At 39.1% G+C, this 20,599-nt stretch overlaps 1 protein-coding gene across 1 annotated transcript in view; it reads left to right on the top strand.

The window, feature by feature from the left end:
• LOC103732320 (contactin-associated protein like 5-1-like) overlaps positions 1–20,599 on the top strand; it is a 219,275-nt gene that overhangs the window by 35,449 nt on the left and 163,227 nt on the right. Inside the window, exon 3 of the mRNA XM_008830876.1 lies at positions 11,192–11,376. Within this exon, the coding sequence (XP_008829098.1) occupies positions 11,192–11,376 (185 nt within the window). The remainder of the gene's footprint in view (positions 1–11,191; positions 11,377–20,599) is intronic.

The raw sequence follows: 20,599 nt of genomic DNA, 5'->3' as shown, positions 1-20,599 counted from the left end.
CTGCAAGAACAACCAGTGTTCTTAACCACTGAGTCATCTCTCCAGCCCCTCCACCTTATTTTTTGCACCAGGGTCTCTTATTGAACCTGAAAATAATTGATTTGTCTAGGCCAGCTGACCAGTAATTTGTAAGGAAGCTGGCATATACATATATATATTTAGCACTGAAATTCTTAAGTAACTTAAAAAAACTTTAAACAAACACCCATGATAATGAACATGCTCATAAGATCATAATTGGGCATGTTTAAGAAAGGTGTTAGTTAAAAAATGGAGAAGAGAACATTTTAAGTGTTTTGTTCCTCTTAGTATGAGGTAATATATGTGAATTGGAAATATCTAGGTTGCTGGGCCTTCCCTTGTTCATTTTTGTTTTCCTTAAGTTGTAAAATAACATATAATTTGTTAAGAACACCTTTCTGTGTATTGTAGTTAGGATGTCTGCCTCCCTCTGTAGGTTGGCTCCATCTTGGCTTACTTCATTAAGTCAGGTCTGCATTCACTGTACCCAACTTCTTATCCCAGGACTAAGGTAGAGAGTCTCACATGCCTTCTTATGGAAGGAAGGAAGGATTCATATGGCACAGAAGGTGGGAGTGTACTTCCTACAGGTACAGAGGAAAACCAGATGAACTGTTCTGTAGAAAAATCAAATAAAACATAAAAGAGGTATGTTGGAGGGAAAAGTAAGTGGCTGGTCTTTAAATTTTTTATTTTTTGCCACATTTTATTTATTTATTTATTTATTTATGTTTTGGGATGTGCCATGACATATGAGTGGAGTCAGAGGACAACTTCTTGGAAATGGTTCTCTCTTTCCACCATGTATGAAGTTCTCAGTGATTGAACTCAGGTCATGAGATTTAACATCAAAAGCTTTTACCCAGTGAAACATCTTGCAGTCCTTATAGTGGCCGTTTAATACAAGACATTTAATATTTATTAATTTGAAGAGGAAGGAGGGAACTACTGTCTAGCACTTAGCAACAAATAGGGAAGAAAGATATAGTAGGATGTATACATTCAATTTACATGGAAGACTAGAAAGAAATTAGAGCCAACTATATTTTAGTAATTAAGAGGAGAGACAGAGGGGCTGGAAAGATGACTCAGTGTTTAAGAGCACTGACTTCTTTTGCAGAGGACCTTGGTTTAGTTCCCAGCCCCCACATGGTGGCTAACAACCATCCATAATTCCAGTTCCAGGGTATCTGAGCTCTCTTCTGACCTCCATGGACATTGCAGGACACAGGTGCACCTACCTACATGCAAGCAATATACTCATACACATAAAGTAAAAATAATAAAAGAAATTTAAAAAGGGGAGAGACATAAAAAAATCAAGACTGCTGCAAGCCCACTCCCAATGGCGAACAAGGTGGGTCTTTATTTTGTGGCATTTCCAAGTATCTTTTTGGCCTCTATACTGAATATAGGAAAAGATGTCAGAAAAACCCCTAGAGGTTTTCTAGTTTAACATACAAAATAGACACCTAACATATTAGATGAAATATAAACTGGGGTCTGGGGAGATGACTAGTTGGTAAATTTCTTGCCATGTAAACAAGGACCTGAGTTCAATCCCCAGAACCCATATAAAAATTCAGACATGGTGGGCTGTGAATTTAATCTCAGCATTGGGGAAGCAGAGCCAAGTGGAGAGCAATCGAGGAGCTTATTGCCCTTCTCTACACATTCACATAATTCACATGTACAAAATAAAAATACTTGGAGACATACATAGTACACTGCTGTCCAAGTGACACTAATAAATTTCCAATTTGCACTTTCTAGTTGCCTGTGCTGTGGCATTTGGTCAGAAGTGGTTCTATGATGAAATTTAACCAGGTAGTTGCCCTTGGCCTACTTTCCAAGGGTGGAACATAGATTCTTTTTTTTAGAATTACTAAACAGGAATGATATTTCACTCTTCAATCCATCAGGCATTAGAGCAATTCCCCCTCCCAGCATTCACAAGACTTCACTCTGATTGCCCATGGCAATCTGCCCTCTGTAGAATTACAACAGCCAGAACCACATAGGCAGATTGAGAATCAAAGAGCAGAGGAACTACGTGACTGGGGAAATGTTGTTAAGTACTAAACAAGACATCAATAGAGCATGCGGGTCACTCTCTTCCTTACAAAAGTTCAGTGTCTTTGAACTGAAGCAGAATGTGTGGGCGAGCCCCAGCATACACAGCTATGATACACTGACAGTCTTACACTAGAACAAACATTTGTAGAGAGGAAAATCCTTTGGATCGAAGTGTAGGGTTCTGAGGTTGAAGCCCTGGACTGCATGAACTCCTTTTCAAGACATCCGTGAATTTTCATATCCTGTAGAGTCCAGTTGCCATTTACTTTGTAGCTCTTCTGAATTTCAGGGACTTTATTGAGTCAACTAACGCATATTTATGAAATGTTTTTACCATGTCTCTTGAAAGGCATATTTTTCAATTTGCTACTTTTTGAGACAGTGCCCTCAACCACTTAAATCTATGTGTATATATAGATTTTAAGTCACATGACAGTTCTGCACATTATTTCTTTTTGTTTTTATTTTGCTGTGTTTTATTGTAAAACAGTCTCACATAGCCCAGGCTGGCTTCAAAGTTTCTATGTAGCTGAGGATGATCTTGAATTCTGGATCCTCTTGCCTGTACCTCCCAACTACTAAGATCACAGGCATGTACCACATGCCCAGTTTACAGAGTACTGGGGACTAAACCCAGGGCCTCGTGGATGCTAGGCTAATACTCTAGAAATTGATCTACATCCTGAGTCTCCTTATATATTATTTCTAAAACCATTCCATGATACCTTATTAGTTGCATAAGATCACATGATTACATACCTGGAAAAAATGGATCAAAATGCTCTTCAAATCCTATCCAGCACTGTAACATTGAAAACTAAGATACTATATGCCTTCAATAAACAGCAAAGTATGAACTATCAGTCAATTAGTACTCACATGTTATGTTGTGAGAATGGATAGTTCAAGAAAACCTTGAGTTGCCTGAACTTGATCATGACATAGCTATTTTAGACAGTGAAAATAGCAATAGGTGTGCCACATTCTTCATAAATTCCATTGATTATGAAATAAGGACAGGTGCAGCTCTGTATTCGCTACTTTTCTTGTTGCTATGACAAAAATGACTTAACAAAGGAAAGGTTTATTTTGACTTGTACTCTGAAGGTAGAGTGTTGGGGAAGGCACAGTAACAGGAGCTGGAAGCAGCTGGCCACATTGCATCCACAGTCATGGAAAGAGAGATAAATGTCGACACTCAGCTGACTTTCTCCTTCCTGTTCTGTACAAGCCCCCAGTCAATGGAATGGAGCTGCCTGCATTTACAGTGGGTCTTCCCAGCTCAATTCAGTTAACCCGGTCTAGAAACTCTTTAATAGGCATGCCCAGATTTTTGCTCCTAGGTTATTTCACACTTTGTCAAGTTGACAATCACTATTAACCATCACTAACCAAGAGCTGGGTGATGATCTGAACACTACTGGGTTAAAATTTGAACTTGCCATTTCTTGTTTTTAAAGGCATTTCTACTTAGCTAAAAACTTTGAAATATTAATTAAAACACAGCACCCACACTCTATTCAAGTCATATCACATAAACCCATCATAAATACACTTTTATATGAAGGCAAAGTCACAGAAAAATAGACTCAAATCAGGGTGAAGGAGTGAACTACTCATACTGGATAGCATTTCCATTCATTAATATCTACAAATTTCTCAATGATAAAAGACTCGCACTTCATTGCTTCAGTGATACATAGAGATTTATCCTGGTTTTGGGGTGGTGGGCGTGGGGGCTCTTTAAGCCAACCGGAATGACTTTGCTGTGTTCAGGGTTCTCACTTGGGTCCTTAGGAGACCAATTTTGATTCCTGCCTATAAGAATGAATTCACAGAGGAGTGCCTTTCTGTAGCCTATGGAGATAAAATTTGTTTTCTTACTCATGTCCTTCTTCTTTGTAATACACTGCTTTCCTTTCCTGCAACTCTATGCTCTAACTCATCAATTTCTTTCCTGAGACCCTCCACCTCCACTAAGAAGCATAGCTTACAAGCATCAGGCCTAGAATAAAGACAGTAAAACAGAGAAACAGGGAGGAACAGAAATATCACTTACTTTTCCAGTAGGAATGATGGAGAGGATAATAGCTTTGGCGTTAGATGGAGCTTAGTGGCAATCCTAATTCTTTTTGACCATTTTCTCTGAATTATGTTCATGGGTGATTGAAATAGTGTATAGATGGTTCTGGAGAGATAACTTAGCAGTTAAGAGCAGTTGCTGGTGTTGCAGAGGACCCAGCACTCATATCAGGTGACTCACAACCTCCTGTAACTCCAGCTCCAGTGGAACTGACACTCTCTTCTAATCTCCACAGGTACCTGCACACACATGCACATAGGCAGATGCAAAATAAAATATTTGAAGTATTTATAATACTTATAACACTTATAATACTAACATTTATAATACTATAACACTTATAATCCCAGCACTGAGAAAGCAGAGTCAGGTGGATCCCTGAGACTCACTAGCTGATCAACCAGCCTATGCCAATCAATAAGCATCAAGCCTGTCTCAAAAAACAAGGACAGCACTTATGGAATGACATCTGAGATTGACCTCTAGCCTCCAGATACACATACACATACTCAAATGAATGTGTACCTACACACACACATAAACACCAAAATAAACACACACATAGTCACATATAAAATTAAGAAATGTAAAAGAGCTTATGTGAACACTAATAGTGATAGTTGGAAGATTAAAAAGAGGAAAGGACAGTTCTGAAAATCAGATGGAAGCAAGCATGAGGAACTTAACAGAAGTGCGCACTATTTTATAAACACTAAATCAAGACCGTTCCAAGAGTGAATGTTTTTCCCATTGAAATGCCATCTTAAGGGAGTTCTTATCCCCCTTTTCTCTGTCACCTGAAATCCAAATTGAGAAAGTTAAAGCATCATCTAAGATTGGAAAGTGAAGATAAAACAAAGATTTCATTAAGACAAGAATTTGGGCTAAAACAATCCAATATAATGTCCTTTAATAGAAAAAGTAAGTTCTGGGCAAAAGGGAGGGATTGATATGCTATCTAGACCTCAGGTTAAGGGAAAAATGGAAAAAAGAAGTTAGAATGAAAACATTGGGGCTGGAGTGATAGCTCACTTGTCATTAAGAGCATTGTTGCTCTTGGAGGGGACGGGGACCTAAGTCAGTTCCCAGAACCAATATCAGGTGACTAATAACCACCTATAACTCTAGCTCTAGGGTATTCAGTGCACTTTTCTGTCCTTCGTTGGTACCTGCACACATGTACACACACATGTGCACATGAGTACACACACACAAATGAATAAATCAATAAAAATAAAACATTAAATAAAAATAAGGCAAATATTTCAAGTTTCCTTTATTTGTTATAAGTATTTATATAATTAGGACTTATATAATTTTCAAACCAAATGAAAACTTTATTTAATTAGAAATATATTTCCTTTGTGTTTCTGGCTCAAAAGGTAGCTTCTTTGTAGTTTTATCATTTGTGTTTTTTTCAGTTTTATAACAAACTGGAAACTCATTAAAGAAGAAACTGGACATCAAGTGCAACTCAGATAAAACCTGAAACAGATATTCCTTGATAAAACTTTGGTAATGTCCTAAGAACTGAGTTTTATCATAATTTCAACAATAATGAAGATTTCTGGGCAAAGTTTCATAGGCACGTATTCTTTCTCCATAGATAAAGTCTAAACTCACCCACAAATAGCAGTAATTTTTTTCTGTTTTTGCAGTTGTTTTATCAATCCAATTTTCACTTGCTTTAACATGAGATATCTGAGTTTTACTGTAGAATAACTAAGGAGAGGGCAAATAGAATTTATTTATATCTTCCTTTTTAGGGGTCAATTAAAAAATAAACTTCTGGGTGAGTGAGATGGTTCCACTGCTAATAGCACCTGCCACAAAGCCTGATGACTTGGGTTCAATTCTTTGGTCCCACATGATGAAAGGAGATAATCCACTTCCACAGGTTTTCCTCTGACCTCCATGTGCACACCACTGCATGCTCAAACTCACATTTCCCCTACATAAATGTTATAAAAAGTCAACGTGAATATGGGCATAACTCAGTGTAGATGATATTAACAATGTGTCCAACATGTTCAACACCATGGGTCATCCCCAAAACTGCCTGACAGATACAAACAAAACCTCTCGTAATTGAATAGAATTCAAAAATTTGCTTATTATTGATACATTGCTTTCGATCAATCAACTAAGCAGACTTACGGTTGTAATTTTAATGAAGCTCCTTTTTCTGCTTATCAAAAATAGTTATTCTCATTCTAAGATACAGAAGAAAAAACATTTGATATTATGGCTAGTGTATTTTTGAGCTTTATCAGCTCATAGTTTATAATCTTTACTTTTTTCTTTTTTCATAGCTGTGTTTAGTCTGAACGTTTCTTCTTAGACTTTCTCAATTTATTTATTTTATTTCTATTTAATGTGTATGAGTGCTATGCCTGCATGTTTGTAAGTGCACCCATCTCATGCAGTGCCCACAGAGGGTGTCAGATCCCCCTGGAACTGGAGTTATAGATGGTTGTTAGCTGCCATGTGGGTGTTGTGGTCTTCTGTAAGAAAAGCAGTGTGATTTTAACTGCTGAGCCATCTCTCCAGCCCCTATACATCTCTATTCTACATATATGCATTGTGTATCAGAGAAGCAGAAGTTACTAAATATATTTATTAGGTTTAGCTTTTATTTTATCGAAAAGGTTGTTATCATTACATAAATTTTTAAATGATACAACTACTTCATAAATGCTACTTTGATAGATATGAAATATTCTATTTGGCTATTTTACATGTATTTAAGGTATTTTTTTATCCCTTTCTAAACTATTCAACATTCTCTCTAAATATTTAATCACTAGACATTTTATTTTTTGTGGATTTTAATTTAGAATGTATTTCCAGAAAGTGGATAACTAGGTTTAAAATTTCTAAGCATTTTAAAGCTCTTTAATTGTTATTGACATATTTTTCCAAGAGATTGATAAGATTCAATGTTTTATTCTCTTCAGGGAGTAAAAATGTTGGCTAAGGAAATGAACAAGATAAACAGGGTCCAGTGTTAATCCACTTTTGAGGAAGGCTCAACACATGGCTTTATGTGTTCATGATCACTTCATGGCTATGTGTTAGTTAAGGCCCATGGCTTCATCAAGCAAAGTGAGCAAGACTTGGTCACTATTTAAGCAGATGCACTCTTTTGTGATTCCCAAGTCTTAAAATGATAAGAGCAGACATAGAGGATGGAAGGAAAGCAGTGGATTTTGTAAGGGTAGGACAGGGAAGAGCTGGCTTTGTATTTCAGGAGAGTAGGGTTGGGCTTTGCATTCACTAGGCTTCTCACCTTCCAATTCAGGAGTTCTGAAATCAAATAATGCTGATTGTGAGGGTGAGGTTACAAGAAGATGCTGCAGACCTTCTACTTAAAGGTTCGGGATTTAAAGTCTATGTGCAGAGAGCAGTTTGATATAATGGTCGTAACCAACCTGCCTCTTCAGCTGAGCAACCAGACTTCCTATATCTGATCATTAGGAACTATAAGTACTGATCCAGGGGTTTTGTAGTAGAGGATTTCAGAGAGAATGAACCACCTGAAACTAAAATAGAGAACTTGGTCTCACATTGCATAGCAGATTAAATCCAAAATGAATTAATGGTAAAAACCCTGGGAGGTTTCCCCTGTGGACTTGGAGCAAGGATGAACTTCTACACCATACCTGAAATCCTGAAGCAGTTTAAACAGAAGAGATACAATGGATTTTCTTCTTTCTGTTCTCACTTTTTCATATGTGCTGTGACATGCATATGTGTGCATGTTTTTTCCATGTGTGTGGGAGCATGTGTGTGGGCGCACATGCAACATGTGTGCACCTGACATAGAGGCCTGCCATTGATGTTTGGACTCATCCTAGATTGCTCTTTGACCTTATTCATTGAGGCAGGGTCTCTCCATCAAACTCAGCACTCAGTGATGTGGCTATACTTGTTAGCCAGCTTGCTCTGGGGATCCCCTGTTTCCACTTCCAGGGTTAGAATTATGGGTGGGCCATTGTGCCCACCAAGTATTTGCCTGCATTTCCAGAGATCAAACTCCTGCCCTCCTGCTTGCACAAGAAATGCTTTAGACTGGTGAGCCATTTTTTCATCTCAAAAATAATGGATTTTCAACAGAAAAATATCTTGAATAAAGCAAATGAAAGAGAAAAGCAACATCAAAAAACCCAGTAAAAAAGATAACATCAAAATTCATATTACAAAAAGTGGATTTAAATGCAAATTGGTGGAAAAATCTTATTTGGGTTAATCCTAAATAGGCAAAGATCAGAGAAAGTAGGTAAAAAGAATGAAATAAAAATGAGGAGTTTTTCAAGTCCATCCAAACTAAATGGGCTGGGGAGATAAAACAATGGGTAAAGTTTGCCACAGGAATGTGAAGACCTGAGTTTGGTTGTCCAGCACCCACAGCACCCACATGATGCTTTATATAACAGCAGCATGCATGTCTGCAATCCTAGCTCTCCTACAGCAAGATGGGCAGCAGAGACAGGAGAGTCCCCAGAGGCTCAGGGGCCAGTTGCCTGCGGTATATAGTGAAAAACAAGAGGCCCTGTGTCAAAGAAGATGGAAGATGAAGACCAACACCACAGGTTATCTCTGACATTCACAAGCACATCCTGGCATATGCACACCCACACTCACACACTCGCAGACACGTGCTCATACACACATAAAAAATTTTAAACAAGGAGGCTGGAGAGATGTCTCAGTGGTTAACAGCACTGACTGTTCTTGCAAAGGACCCGGGTTTGAGTCCCACCACCCACGTGGTGGTTAACATTTGTCCATAGTTCCAGTTCCAGGTGATCCAATGCCTTCTTCTAACCTCTGTGGGCATTGCACAACACAGGTGCACTTAAACACATGCAGGCAATACACTGTACACATAAAATAAAAATAATAAATAAAGTAAAAATTTAAAGAGTATTGAAATGTATTGAAATTACTAAGAAATATAATTTTTAACTGTGAGACTGTGTGCTCTCATAAATTATATCAGGATTTTTAAAGGTAGAATCTATAAAGAGGTTGGTTTGACAGCAAAAATCAAATTCTCATGTAGCTGCAGATAAAACCTTTCTTCAGTGTTAATCTGAACCATTACTATCTGATTTCCAGGTCATCCATGGTTCTTATTCCTTAAAAATAAAACTTGAATGCAGCAACTTCACATACAGGGTCCTGGAAGGTGGGGCCAAATCTGCCAGCCAGCATTGCTCTACTGAACAATGCCACTCCCTGCCACGCCAGCCTGGGCACCAGCTCCTCCTGCTCAGTGAACCCTTCTTCTTGGGTCTAACAGCTTCTTGCTGCCCTGTGCCATGCATCTGTTACCTTCTGTCCTTATTGTTCTTTCTCTAGGACACCTGCACTGCAACCACGAGGGTTAAAACCCCACCTCTGTGCCCCCTTTAGATGTAACATGTTCAGCTAGATTACAGTGTCCTTCAGAGGGAGGGTGGGAAGGAGAAAAGGAGACAGAGAGGGAGAAAGAAGAAAATTGAAGCATTTATTAATATATTAGCATAATCTGACAAATGGTGAGAATTCAAAACTTGTAGAATAAATAAATAGTAAACCAACAAAATAGAATCAAACATTAATTTACCAGCTCACATTATCCAATTATGCTAAGTCTGGTATCCCCATTCCCACTCCTGCTGTAAGCCAGGAGTTATTAATCAGTGAAACAGTGACTTAGGGCCATACTGGAGGTAGGCGTAGCAACCCTTGCCTCATGAATGTCACACAGTGCACAGGCTGGGAGGTGCAGGTGGCGATGACACACTGCAGGGGAGAGGAGAGATAGACACATTTGGCTTTCATTTTCTAAGGGGTTGGGAGCACTAAATATTCCCCCAAATTAAAATTTATGTATCAGGGGCCTGTGAGATGGCTCGATGGGTAAAGTTGCTTACTGCTAAGTCTGACAACCTGAATTAATTCCAGGGGATCCACATGATGGAAGGAAAGAACCATCTCTGGCAGGTTATTATCTGACCTCTACATGTGACTGTGGTATACACATATACAATAACTAAATGTAAACTTTAACCATGTTTAACCATGTTTATATATCAGTCATGACTGGTTGCATTTAAGGTTGTGACAAATTCTGAGTGTTAGCGGTGGTAATTTTGGGTGGAAAGACGTAGCTGACAGAGAAAGCACTCAACTTTTGGAGCTGGAATGATTTTCCCACATAGACACACTCTGCATGGCCACTTTCTTCACTTACTTATGCCGAGGTCACCCTTCCTTCCCAGCTTTCTCCACTTACAACACACAAAGAATGTGTAATTTTTAAAAAAGATTTAAAAATTTTTATGTGGATGAGTGTTTTGTTTACATGTATTTAAGTGCATCACCTGCATGCTTGGTGTATATGGAGGGCAGAAAAGAGCATTGGATCTCCTGGAACTGGAGTTATAGGGGAACCGGAGTCAGCTACCAATAGGTGGTGGTAACTGAACCAGGGTTCTTTGCAAGAGCAGCCAGTGCTCTTAACTGCTGAGCCATGTCTTCAGCCGTGTGTGTGTGTGTGTGTATGTGTGTGTGTGTGTATGTGTGTGCATGTGTGTGTGTGTTTCTAAATGTGAAAACTCTTTTCAGTCCATGTGTGTGTGTGTGTGTGTGTGTGTGTGTGTGTGTGTGTTTCTAAATGTGAAAACTCTTTTCAGTCTTATTCCTGTGGCAAATATGGTAATGGTAATGTTTTTTTCACACTTGGTTGTTGAAGTCCAACAAACATTCACTCCCTGACGGGAAGTAAAAGTATATATTGTTTGAGGTCAAACTGGGTTCTGGAGTCTGAGGGAAAAACCTGAGTTATTTCTGTAGAAGCCTTGCGTGGTGGTGGCCTGTAGAGGGAAAACTATCCTTCTAAGATACATTTAGGACAGGGTAAGCTGACACTGCAGAAGAAAGCTTCCACAATCTTGCTGTTGATAGGCCGGATTTGAAGCTATCCTGCACTCAGATACCATCCTGCCTTCCTCCCCTCTACAGATGACAGCAAAGCCCGGCTCATCAGCAGTCCTCCCTTGGCTACCCTGGGTAGCCTCCTGGATGACCAGCACTGGCACTCAGTCCTCCTCGAGCGGGTGGGCAGGCAGGTGAACTTCACAGTGGACAAGCACACACAGCACTTCCGGACCAAGGGTGAGACGGATGCGTTGGACATTGACTATGAGGTGAGTTCACACTCCTTGCAGGGTCTCAGGAGTGGTAGGGAGGTATGTGGACAGAGCCTCTGAGGAGTGCTCACTGAGAATAATCACTCCTACATCTAGGTTAGGCAGGCTACAAGGGAGCAGTCTTAGAATAGCTAGCATTGAGGTGGAGAAAGGCCTGAGCCAAGTTTTGGGTCACTTATATGGTAACAGCCTGGGCATTAAAATCAATAGTTTCTCTCTCTCTCTCTCCCTCTCTCTCTCTCTCTCTCTCTCTCTCTCTCTCTCTCTCCTCTCCCTCTCCCTCTCCCTCTCCCTCTCTGTGTTTGTATGTGTTTGTGTACTTGTGTATGTGTATATAGTGCATGAGAATGTATATATGTATATGTATAAGTGTGTATTCTAAATTCATCCATACTGCTGTGACAAAACACCATTATCAAAAGCAACATAGAGGAGTAAAAGGTTTATTTGGCTCATATTCCAGGTTACAATTCGTCATTTCAAGGAAGTCAAGGTGGGAACTCAAGCAGCTGGTCATACTCAAGAGCAGAGAAAACAGATATTCCTTGCTTGCTTGTTGTCACTAGCTTTCCTCACTCTTATATGGCTCTAGGCTTAGCCCATGTAGTGGTACCACACACATTCAGAGAGGGGCTTCCCACACCAATTAACAGTCAAGAAAATCCCCTCCAGAAAAACTCACAGGCCAACCCGATGAAGGAAATCCCTCCGTTAAGACTCTCTTCCCAGGATTCTAAATTTTGGAAAGTTGACATTTGTATTAGTCACTTTTCTGTTGCTGTGATAGAAACACTCACCAAAGCACTTTACAGAAGGAAGAGTTTATTTGAGCTTATGGTTCCAGGGGAATTACAGTCCATCATGGCAGGGAGGCATGGTGGCTGGAGGTGGCTGGCACAGGAGTAGCAGAAGTGAAGCTCTCAAATCATCACACAGGCACAGGAAGCAAGAGAGCACAACTGGAGAGCTGGCAAGGCTTAAGAACTCTCTAAGCCCGCCCCCAGTGATGTGCTTCCTCCAGTATGGTTGCACCTTCTAAAACCCCCCAAAATAGTGCCATCATCTGGGGACAAAATGTCCAAATACTTGGAGCCTGTGGGGGACATTTTCATTCAAACCACCACAACAGGTTAATTATTACAAGAAAGCAAACTCTTTTCTTGGTTTTTGTTTAAAAGCATTTTATACATATATATGTATATATGTGTGTGTATGTACATATGTATGTTTGCTTGTATGTATATACTTCTAGCTTCCTTGTATGTGGCCAAGTCTCTTGGTTGTGCATAAACATTCTTTCTTTCTAAAGCAGTTTTAATTACAAGGGATAATGAAAGACATAGAAAGTATCAAGAAAATCTCCAGGAGTGGGCCAATGAGCTAGTTCAGCCAGTAAAGGTGCTTGCCATCAAACTAATGACCTGAGTTCCATTACCTGTGACCATGTGGTTAAAAGGGAGAACTGACCAGTACAAGTTGCCCGCTGACCTTCATAGGTGCATCTTGACATGCCCTCCCCCACACAGAAAAAATGAATTAAAAGCTATATTATCAGTGGAGCACTGGTCTTTTACTTCCATTGCCCACATGGCTTCCTCATCCTTCTCCTCCTCCCCCTCGTCCTCCTTTTCCTACTCCTCCTGGCCTGGAGCACACTATATAGATCAGGCTGCTCAACTTCTCTCTATCTCACAGAGATCTGTCTGCCTTTACCTCCAGAGTATTGGGGTTAAAGGCATGCACTATTGGGTTTAACATCCCATGTAGACACGTAGCTAATAAGTAAGAGAGCTGTTTCTTCCTTGTACCTGTGGCACTGGGCACTGAACCTAAAGCCCCATGGAAGAGGCTCAGAGGAATGCATAACACTATATTACAAAGGAGACTGTGAACTCTGTAAGCCGGCAGCCAATATTTAGCCATCTTTTCTAAAAGTTCATTTCAAGAAGTATGTATTATGCCCCTACTGGTTTTCTGATGAGCTCAGAGATGACTGAGTCCAGTTCTCTGAGCTGGATAAGCTTCTAGTCTGATAGCCAAAATAAGCCACTGCTGAGCACAGCAATGGGAGCTGTGGTAGACAGACAGGCAGGGCACTTGGGGAGGAAGGGGTAGAACACTTTGTTCGCAAAAAGTAGCAGAAGTCGTCTAGCGGGAGGCTACTTCAAAGAAGGATCCCACTACCCTTGTCAAAGGTCAGACAGGCTTATCTGGTCCCAGAGCAGGAAGGCCAAATAGTCTTTCTGGGATTTAAAATAAGAGCACTGCTGTGTGGAAATCAGCTCAGTTCAGTAAGGACAAAGGTTAGATTTTCAGCAATTTGGTGAGCTGCCTGGTTAACACTTTCACTAAAAAATTAAATAAATGTGATGAAGTGGATTATTGATTGAATTAAATGAGATATTTTAGAGGTAGCAAATTCATTAATTTCTAATTATTTTACTGTCTAATTTTTGATCACCTACTTGTGCACCAGGACTTTTATATACTGTTCTGTCTGTGCAAAAGAAACAACATAAGCCTACAATGACTTCACAATGCTAAGTTCAGTGGAATTCCTTTGATAGTTGCAAATCCCCTTTGGGGGAAGGACATATCAAAGATGTTGACTTACAAGTTGCTGTTTAGATTCATCGTCTTGTGGATGGTCTAGACTAAGAGTCAACAAGCTATGTCTGGCTTGAAGCTTAATCTTCAATGGCTTAATTGTTTAGGGTTAATATTTGCATTTGTGCACATGCCTGTATGTGTGTGTGTGTGTGTGTGTGTGTGTGTGAGAGAGAGAGAGAGAGAGAGAGAGAGAGAGAGGGAGGAGAGCAAGGTTCTAAACTTTTATCAACAGTAGCAACAGGCAGTTAGAGACAAAATATAAGAATAAGTCAAGAACCAGCTGATGTGGAGCAATGTGAGCCTTGAAAAAGAATTTAAATTATCTTGAATGAAAGCTATTATATTAGTTACTTTTCTGTTGCTGTGATAGAAACACTGACCAGAGCAACTTATAGAAGGAAGAATTTATTTAAGCTTATGGTTCCAAGGGGCAAGAGTCCATCATGGTGGGGAGGCATGGTGGCAGAGGTAGCTGGAGTAGGAGCAGAAGCTAGGCTCTACATCTTCAAGCAGGCACAGGAAACAAGAGAGTGACTAGAGGTCTGGCAAGGCTTAAGAACTCTCTAAGCCTGTTTCCAGTGATGTGTTTCCTCCAGCATAGCCACATCTTTAAGACCTCCCAAAACAGCGCCACCAACTGGGGACAAAATGTCCAAATAGATGGAGCCTATGGGGGAACATTCTCATTCAAACCACAATAGCCATGGATAATTATTTGCAGAACAGTGCTAGTTTTAGGATTTAAGCTAGCAATTCTACGTTTTTGGTTTAGAGACAAGCCTAGTTAGAAACTCCTAGAACTTATCAAACAAAATCCACTCAGGTCTCATCTAGGTCTACTGAATCAGAAATTCTGAGAGAAAGATCAGCAATCTATGCCTAAACATCCTCCAGTCTTTTCTAATGGCTCCTTAAGACTGACAACACCTCTCTCAGAGCTGTCCCTCTGAAGGTTACTTATAGCTTTGACTTGCAGGGGTGGGGAGAAAGTGTGATTGTCAGTTTTGTTGTCAAGTTGACAGAATCTATAATGATCTAAGAGATATGCCTCTATGTACACCTGTGAGGGCTTTTCTAGGTTAGGTTAGCATCTGAGCATGCTTTTGAGGGATTTTATTTTTGATTAGGTTAATTGAGATGAAAAGTCCCATCAATTGTGGGTGACACCACTCCCTGGGATGAAGTCCTTGACTGCATGAAAAAAAAAAAAAAAAGATAAAGTGAGTTGAGCACAGGAATTCATTGCTCTGTTTCTTGATTGTGGATGCCATGTGACCAACCAGACATCTGAAGCTCTTCCCCAACATGATGAACTGCAATGTATTATTGTGAGCTGAAATAAACCCTTCCTTCTTTAAGTTGCTTTTGGTCAGGTATTTTATCACAGCAACAGGAAAAGAAACTAAGGCAGAAGGGATTGCTGGACAAAGAACAGGGAATCCTCTTAGCATAGAATTTTAGTCAGTAGTGGGACAGAAAACAGAACAGAAGTAGAGATGAAGAATTGAAAACTGACAAGCAGGCCTAATTTTTTTTCAGTAACTATCATGAACTTTAGATGCTTTCTTCTGATCTCAAATTCTGTGTAGTATATGGTAGATAAGATAGGCCATTCATTAACTTCAAAAGACACTTTGTCATACTTTGACTCAAAATGCAAGATGCCAGGTGGGTATTTTTGAGTTGCTGAAAATTGAAATTCTATGAGAACCCATCACTTTCCTACGTCAACTTGTCTAACTGATTGAAAAAGCAAAGAGAATGCAGCAAATTGGAAATGACCTTAAAGCCCAGGAGATGTCTTTAATGAACTTGAAGACAACATTAACAAAAGGAAACCATAAAGGAACAGTTCAGTCACACTATTTCCTCCAAATATGTTAATGTCTTGGGTAGCTAGTCTCAAAAATCTATGATATAACCTAATTTATCACTGACGTGCAAGCCTGTGTGTGACCTCTTCTGTGTAGATGCCTCATGAGATCACAGTTGTGAGACAGTAAATTGTATTTAGGGAGATGAAAGCAAGTGATGCTACTCAGTTTATGAAGTTGGAGCGATTTACTCTGGGTGTGTTCAGAATAGCTTGGTGCCTTGTGAAAAACATTCCTTAGGAATGAAAGACCTCAAAATATTTCTCTCAAGCAAAACTTGCTTTAGGAGATTTGAGCTATTGCCAGAATGGATAGTGGGGTTGCTCCAGAGATCATAAAGAGAACAGATTAGGGACTGTGGTAGACTATAGATGGACTGAAAGAGTTATATGGCAACCTTGAAGATTCATATCAAAGTTGATGTTGAGAAGAAGGAGCTCTGAGGGTGGAGGGCTATATTCTATTCACCTCTTTCTCGTGAGCTTGTATAAACCTGAAAAATGAAAATTTGCAGCTTCAGTTATGCAGAAACAAAACCAGTTCAGCTGTTGGAAGAAACAGGGCTGAATGCTGATATCTAAATCTGAGAAGACTAGATCACAGTGTTCTGTTGGTGGTTTGTTTTTTACTATAAGCTCTGTGGATCTATGAGGTCTTGACCTCACCAACTAGAAGGATGCTTGAGGTCATTTCCTAGGGTCCTAGTACCCTACTATCAGAGTATGTCTGGCTGTTTTAGAGCTGTCCATTGTCACAATTTATATCAGGGCTAACTGATGTCAACCAGCTCTATGTACATTTAAAATATTTCCCAGGATGTGTTGCTATTTGACCATAAAATGTGGTAATCATCACTGCTCCTCTTAGAAGACAACAAGGATGTTCGTCAAGTGACATGGTGATTTCTCTGAAGACACTACTACAACATTAACCACTGAAAGATGTTTGCAGTTGTCCTTTTCTGTCATAGATACCAACACAGGCCAGGGTTTACAGAATCCTGTTACACAGATAGAAGCAGGAAGAGTGCAGATCCTGGGAATGTCCTCCCGGTTCACATCACTTAAACCATGTGATTTCTCAAATGCTAGAGAAAGATGACAGCCTTTCTCTCCCCTCCAGCTTGGAGCAAGAAGAGCTTTGGAAAAGAGATATTTTTAGGACCTTAGTTCTCTGACATTTTTGTAATCCAAGCAGTCCTTCCTTTTCAAGAGGGCTCAGTGACCCTGTTTTATGTCATTATCTCATAAATACCCAAATTCTTAGAAAAGTTCTTTTAAACATGTGTTTTACATCTTGCTCTTCCATACATACAAGAAAAGCATTTTATAAAACTTAAAAAAAATAAATTTAAAGAGAAAAAAAAAACTTAGTTTAAAAACCAAAAAAGGAACCAGACAAAACCCCAGACCTAGATTAAACTAGACCCTCTGGATAATAAAAATTGAATGAGGTGCTGGAGAGATGGCTCATTCTCAGCAGCTAAGAGCACATACTGTTCTTCCAGAGGATCTGAGTTTAGTTAACAGTACCTGTGTAGGGGAGCTAACAACTACCTGCAACTCCAGCTGCAGAGGGAGGATCCAATGCCCTCTTCTGACCATGTTATATACCTGTACTCATGTGCACATACCCATGCACAGACACACATATATACATATAATGTTTTTAAAAATCTGAAAAGGTGCCAAAGGTGGTGGTACATGTCTGCAATTCCAGCACTTGAGAGCTACAGACAAGAGGATCAGGAGTTCAGCCTTGAATATATAATGATATTGAGACCAGACAGGGCTACATGAGACTCTGTCTCAACAATAACAACAATAAACACACAAACACAGACACACACACACACACACACACACACACACACACACAAAGAACAAATAATTTGTGAATGCAAACAATTAAATGCAGTGGGCCACAAACAAACAACAAATTAATAAAAAATGAAATGAAAATAGAAGTAGTTGCTGGAAAGAAGGGGTTCTTCCAAATATGACATAAATTCCAGAGGATCAGAAAAATATATACCCATTTTAACAATCTTTCCATAAAAATGCATGAAATACTAAAAAATTACACATGCTGTATCCATGTGTTGCATAGCTGAAGCCTATGTAACAAGAAACAGTGCCAGATAGGAAAAATTTCTCTTTGACCTGTTGCCCAGGATAGACTAAAAGACTCCCAAAGCACAGGCTATTGCCACAGCCCTTGATTGCCTCCCAGAACTTGAAGGTAAGACCCTATTGCTGAATATAGGACATACTTTGGACACAAGACTTGGAGCAATGGAGCTGGAACTGACCTAGAAACCACCTTCATGAAGACTAGCTCTCATAGTTTTGGAGGACAATATGCAAATTGGTAAGGGAGAACATTAATTGATGGTCCAATTCCAACTTGAAGATCTAATGACCACAACAATGACTGGAACAGCAAACTACATTGTGGCAGTAGTGGCACTTCTATCTTTTGGGTAATCAACAGCTATCTAATTGGACTTAAAGCCTGCTCAATGGGAGGGAACTCATGTGTGGTACTTGTAAATATAACCAAATATACATGGCTGTACTGGTCATAGATCTTAGAGAAATTTCTAAGTTTTCTAGACAAATGTACTTTCTTTAAAAAGTACTAAATATGCATAAAGCATAAAGTATTGCTAAATATGGATCCTTAAATTTACAGACAAAAATGCCAGTCACCACCCATCAAAGAAGTTTCTTTTTCAACAGACAGAGATTATTACAGAGTTCCACAAGTGGTCACACACAGAAAATAAGTGTCTGAGAGAGACCCAACCCTAAGTGACACAGCTACAATGGAACTTCTACACCTAAGATTCATGGAACACAGCGGAAAGGGGATAGAGAGAATACTAATGCATATCTCAGTTCTCATCAATGAAGCTCCCTCATGCAAAAGAGGTCAATGAACACAAAGATCATGAATGGCCAAAGCATACAGAATAAGTGCCTGGAGGGTGTGTGTCCTTGAACTGGACTACTATATTAAACTCACCTAGGGCTCAGGGACCATTGAAAAAGAGGGGAAAGAGAGATTATAAGAGCCAGGATAAGAGGTGCATGACCATATGAAAATTGTTTTACAGGCTCCTGGGACCTTGTGAACTTACAGCAAAGGTGACAGCATGTACAAGAACCATGCAACCTCAGACAAAAACCAGCATAGAACTGTGGAAATGTGCAGCAGATCCCAACCTTAGCCAAAGAACTATTGGGCAGCTGATTAATATTGGGCTAGGAAGAGCTGATTGCCTTTAAGGGAATGAATCTATATAGACTGATTAGACCTCAGTGGATTAACATGCACTGAGGGATATCAGGGGACACTAACTTGACTGAATGGGACTTAATATAAATGACAGAATGCATGAAATCTAGAGGATACAGATGGCAGAAGGGGTATAAAGATGATTAAGATGTTTTGTATGAAATACACAAAAATTCAATAAAAATATACAAAAAAGATTTTTTGAACAAGTGAGATATAGCTCTATAATTTCAAATGTGGAGGTTCTTCCAAATATGACATAAATTCCAGGGGATCAGAAAAATGTACACATATTCTAATTTCCTTAAAAATTTTAAAAGCTTTTCCATAAAAAATACATGGCTAATTGGCTAATTTGAAAGATTGCTTCAAAAATATCATAATTTATTTAACAAATCAAAATAAACTTGTGAATAGTCTTTGACAAATCAACTAACCTATATCACAAAAAGCAAAAACAATATTAAAAATACAAATTATTTTCAACAGGTAAATAATTGATCCTTGTTCATTAAAAAAAATCCAATTCAAACCCTAATGATATTTAACTCAGATTTTCAAGACCAACACTTTGTAACATATCTTATTTGCATGGATGTAAGGACACTAAATTTATATTGTACATTGACTTTGGTATTATAGTAATATGATACGTAAGGAAATATATCATTCAAAATTGGTAAAAAATAGTCTTCCGTATTAAATTGTGTTTCTAATCATAATTCCAAGGAAATATGTGTAACATGTCTGTAAGGAGCTACCTTCTAAGAATAATGAAAGAAAATGATTGGTTATGCCTCTAATAATCATGCCACTATTGTACTACAGGGCTTATTTTGCCTAGCAAGTAATTACTGTAGATTGCTGCACTGAAGCCTGGTGAGGCCACTGAAGATTTTTAAAGCTTTTCTACCCTAGCAGCCTGCATAACAGCTACTGGCACTATGAAAGCTAACCAGCAGCAAAGAAGCCTCCAGTTAAGCTCTAGCTTGATTTTTCCATGTCTTATCACTTAAGTGTGCCTGTCTTCAGGAATAGGGTGCTATAATCAAGTTCTGGTGGGCAGCCAAGGGTAATGACAATAGCCTGTGTTGTTATGGGACCTCTAATGGAAAATTTGCCCAGAATGCAAAGGTATTGATATTTAGCAATTTTTTAAAATTTTAATTAAAAGAAGCATTTCATTACAACAGCATTAACCTATTCAATAACATTTTTCTGAGCTAGGGTACATCTCTTTCAAAATTGGCTGTACATTTCTAGGTTTACAGATGAATTATTACGCTTATATAATCTTTTACTCATTATAAACTCTATAAGACATAAAATAAAATGAGGTTCCAACATTTAAAAAAGATCTCCACTTCGTTGTCAAAACACACAGTTTCATACAGAAAAATTCGTTCCAGGGCTCTTGACATTGAGACGTTTTCACC

The sequence above is a fragment of the Nannospalax galili genome, unplaced genomic scaffold (genome assembly GCF_000622305.1).
Source record: "Nannospalax galili isolate Female #2095 unplaced genomic scaffold, S.galili_v1.0 scaffold633, whole genome shotgun sequence".
In the NCBI taxonomy this organism is placed as follows: Eukaryota; Metazoa; Chordata; class Mammalia; order Rodentia; family Spalacidae; genus Nannospalax; species Nannospalax galili.
The sequence above is the reverse complement of the archived record's forward strand: the minus strand, read 5'-3'. Positions and strand labels throughout refer to the sequence as shown.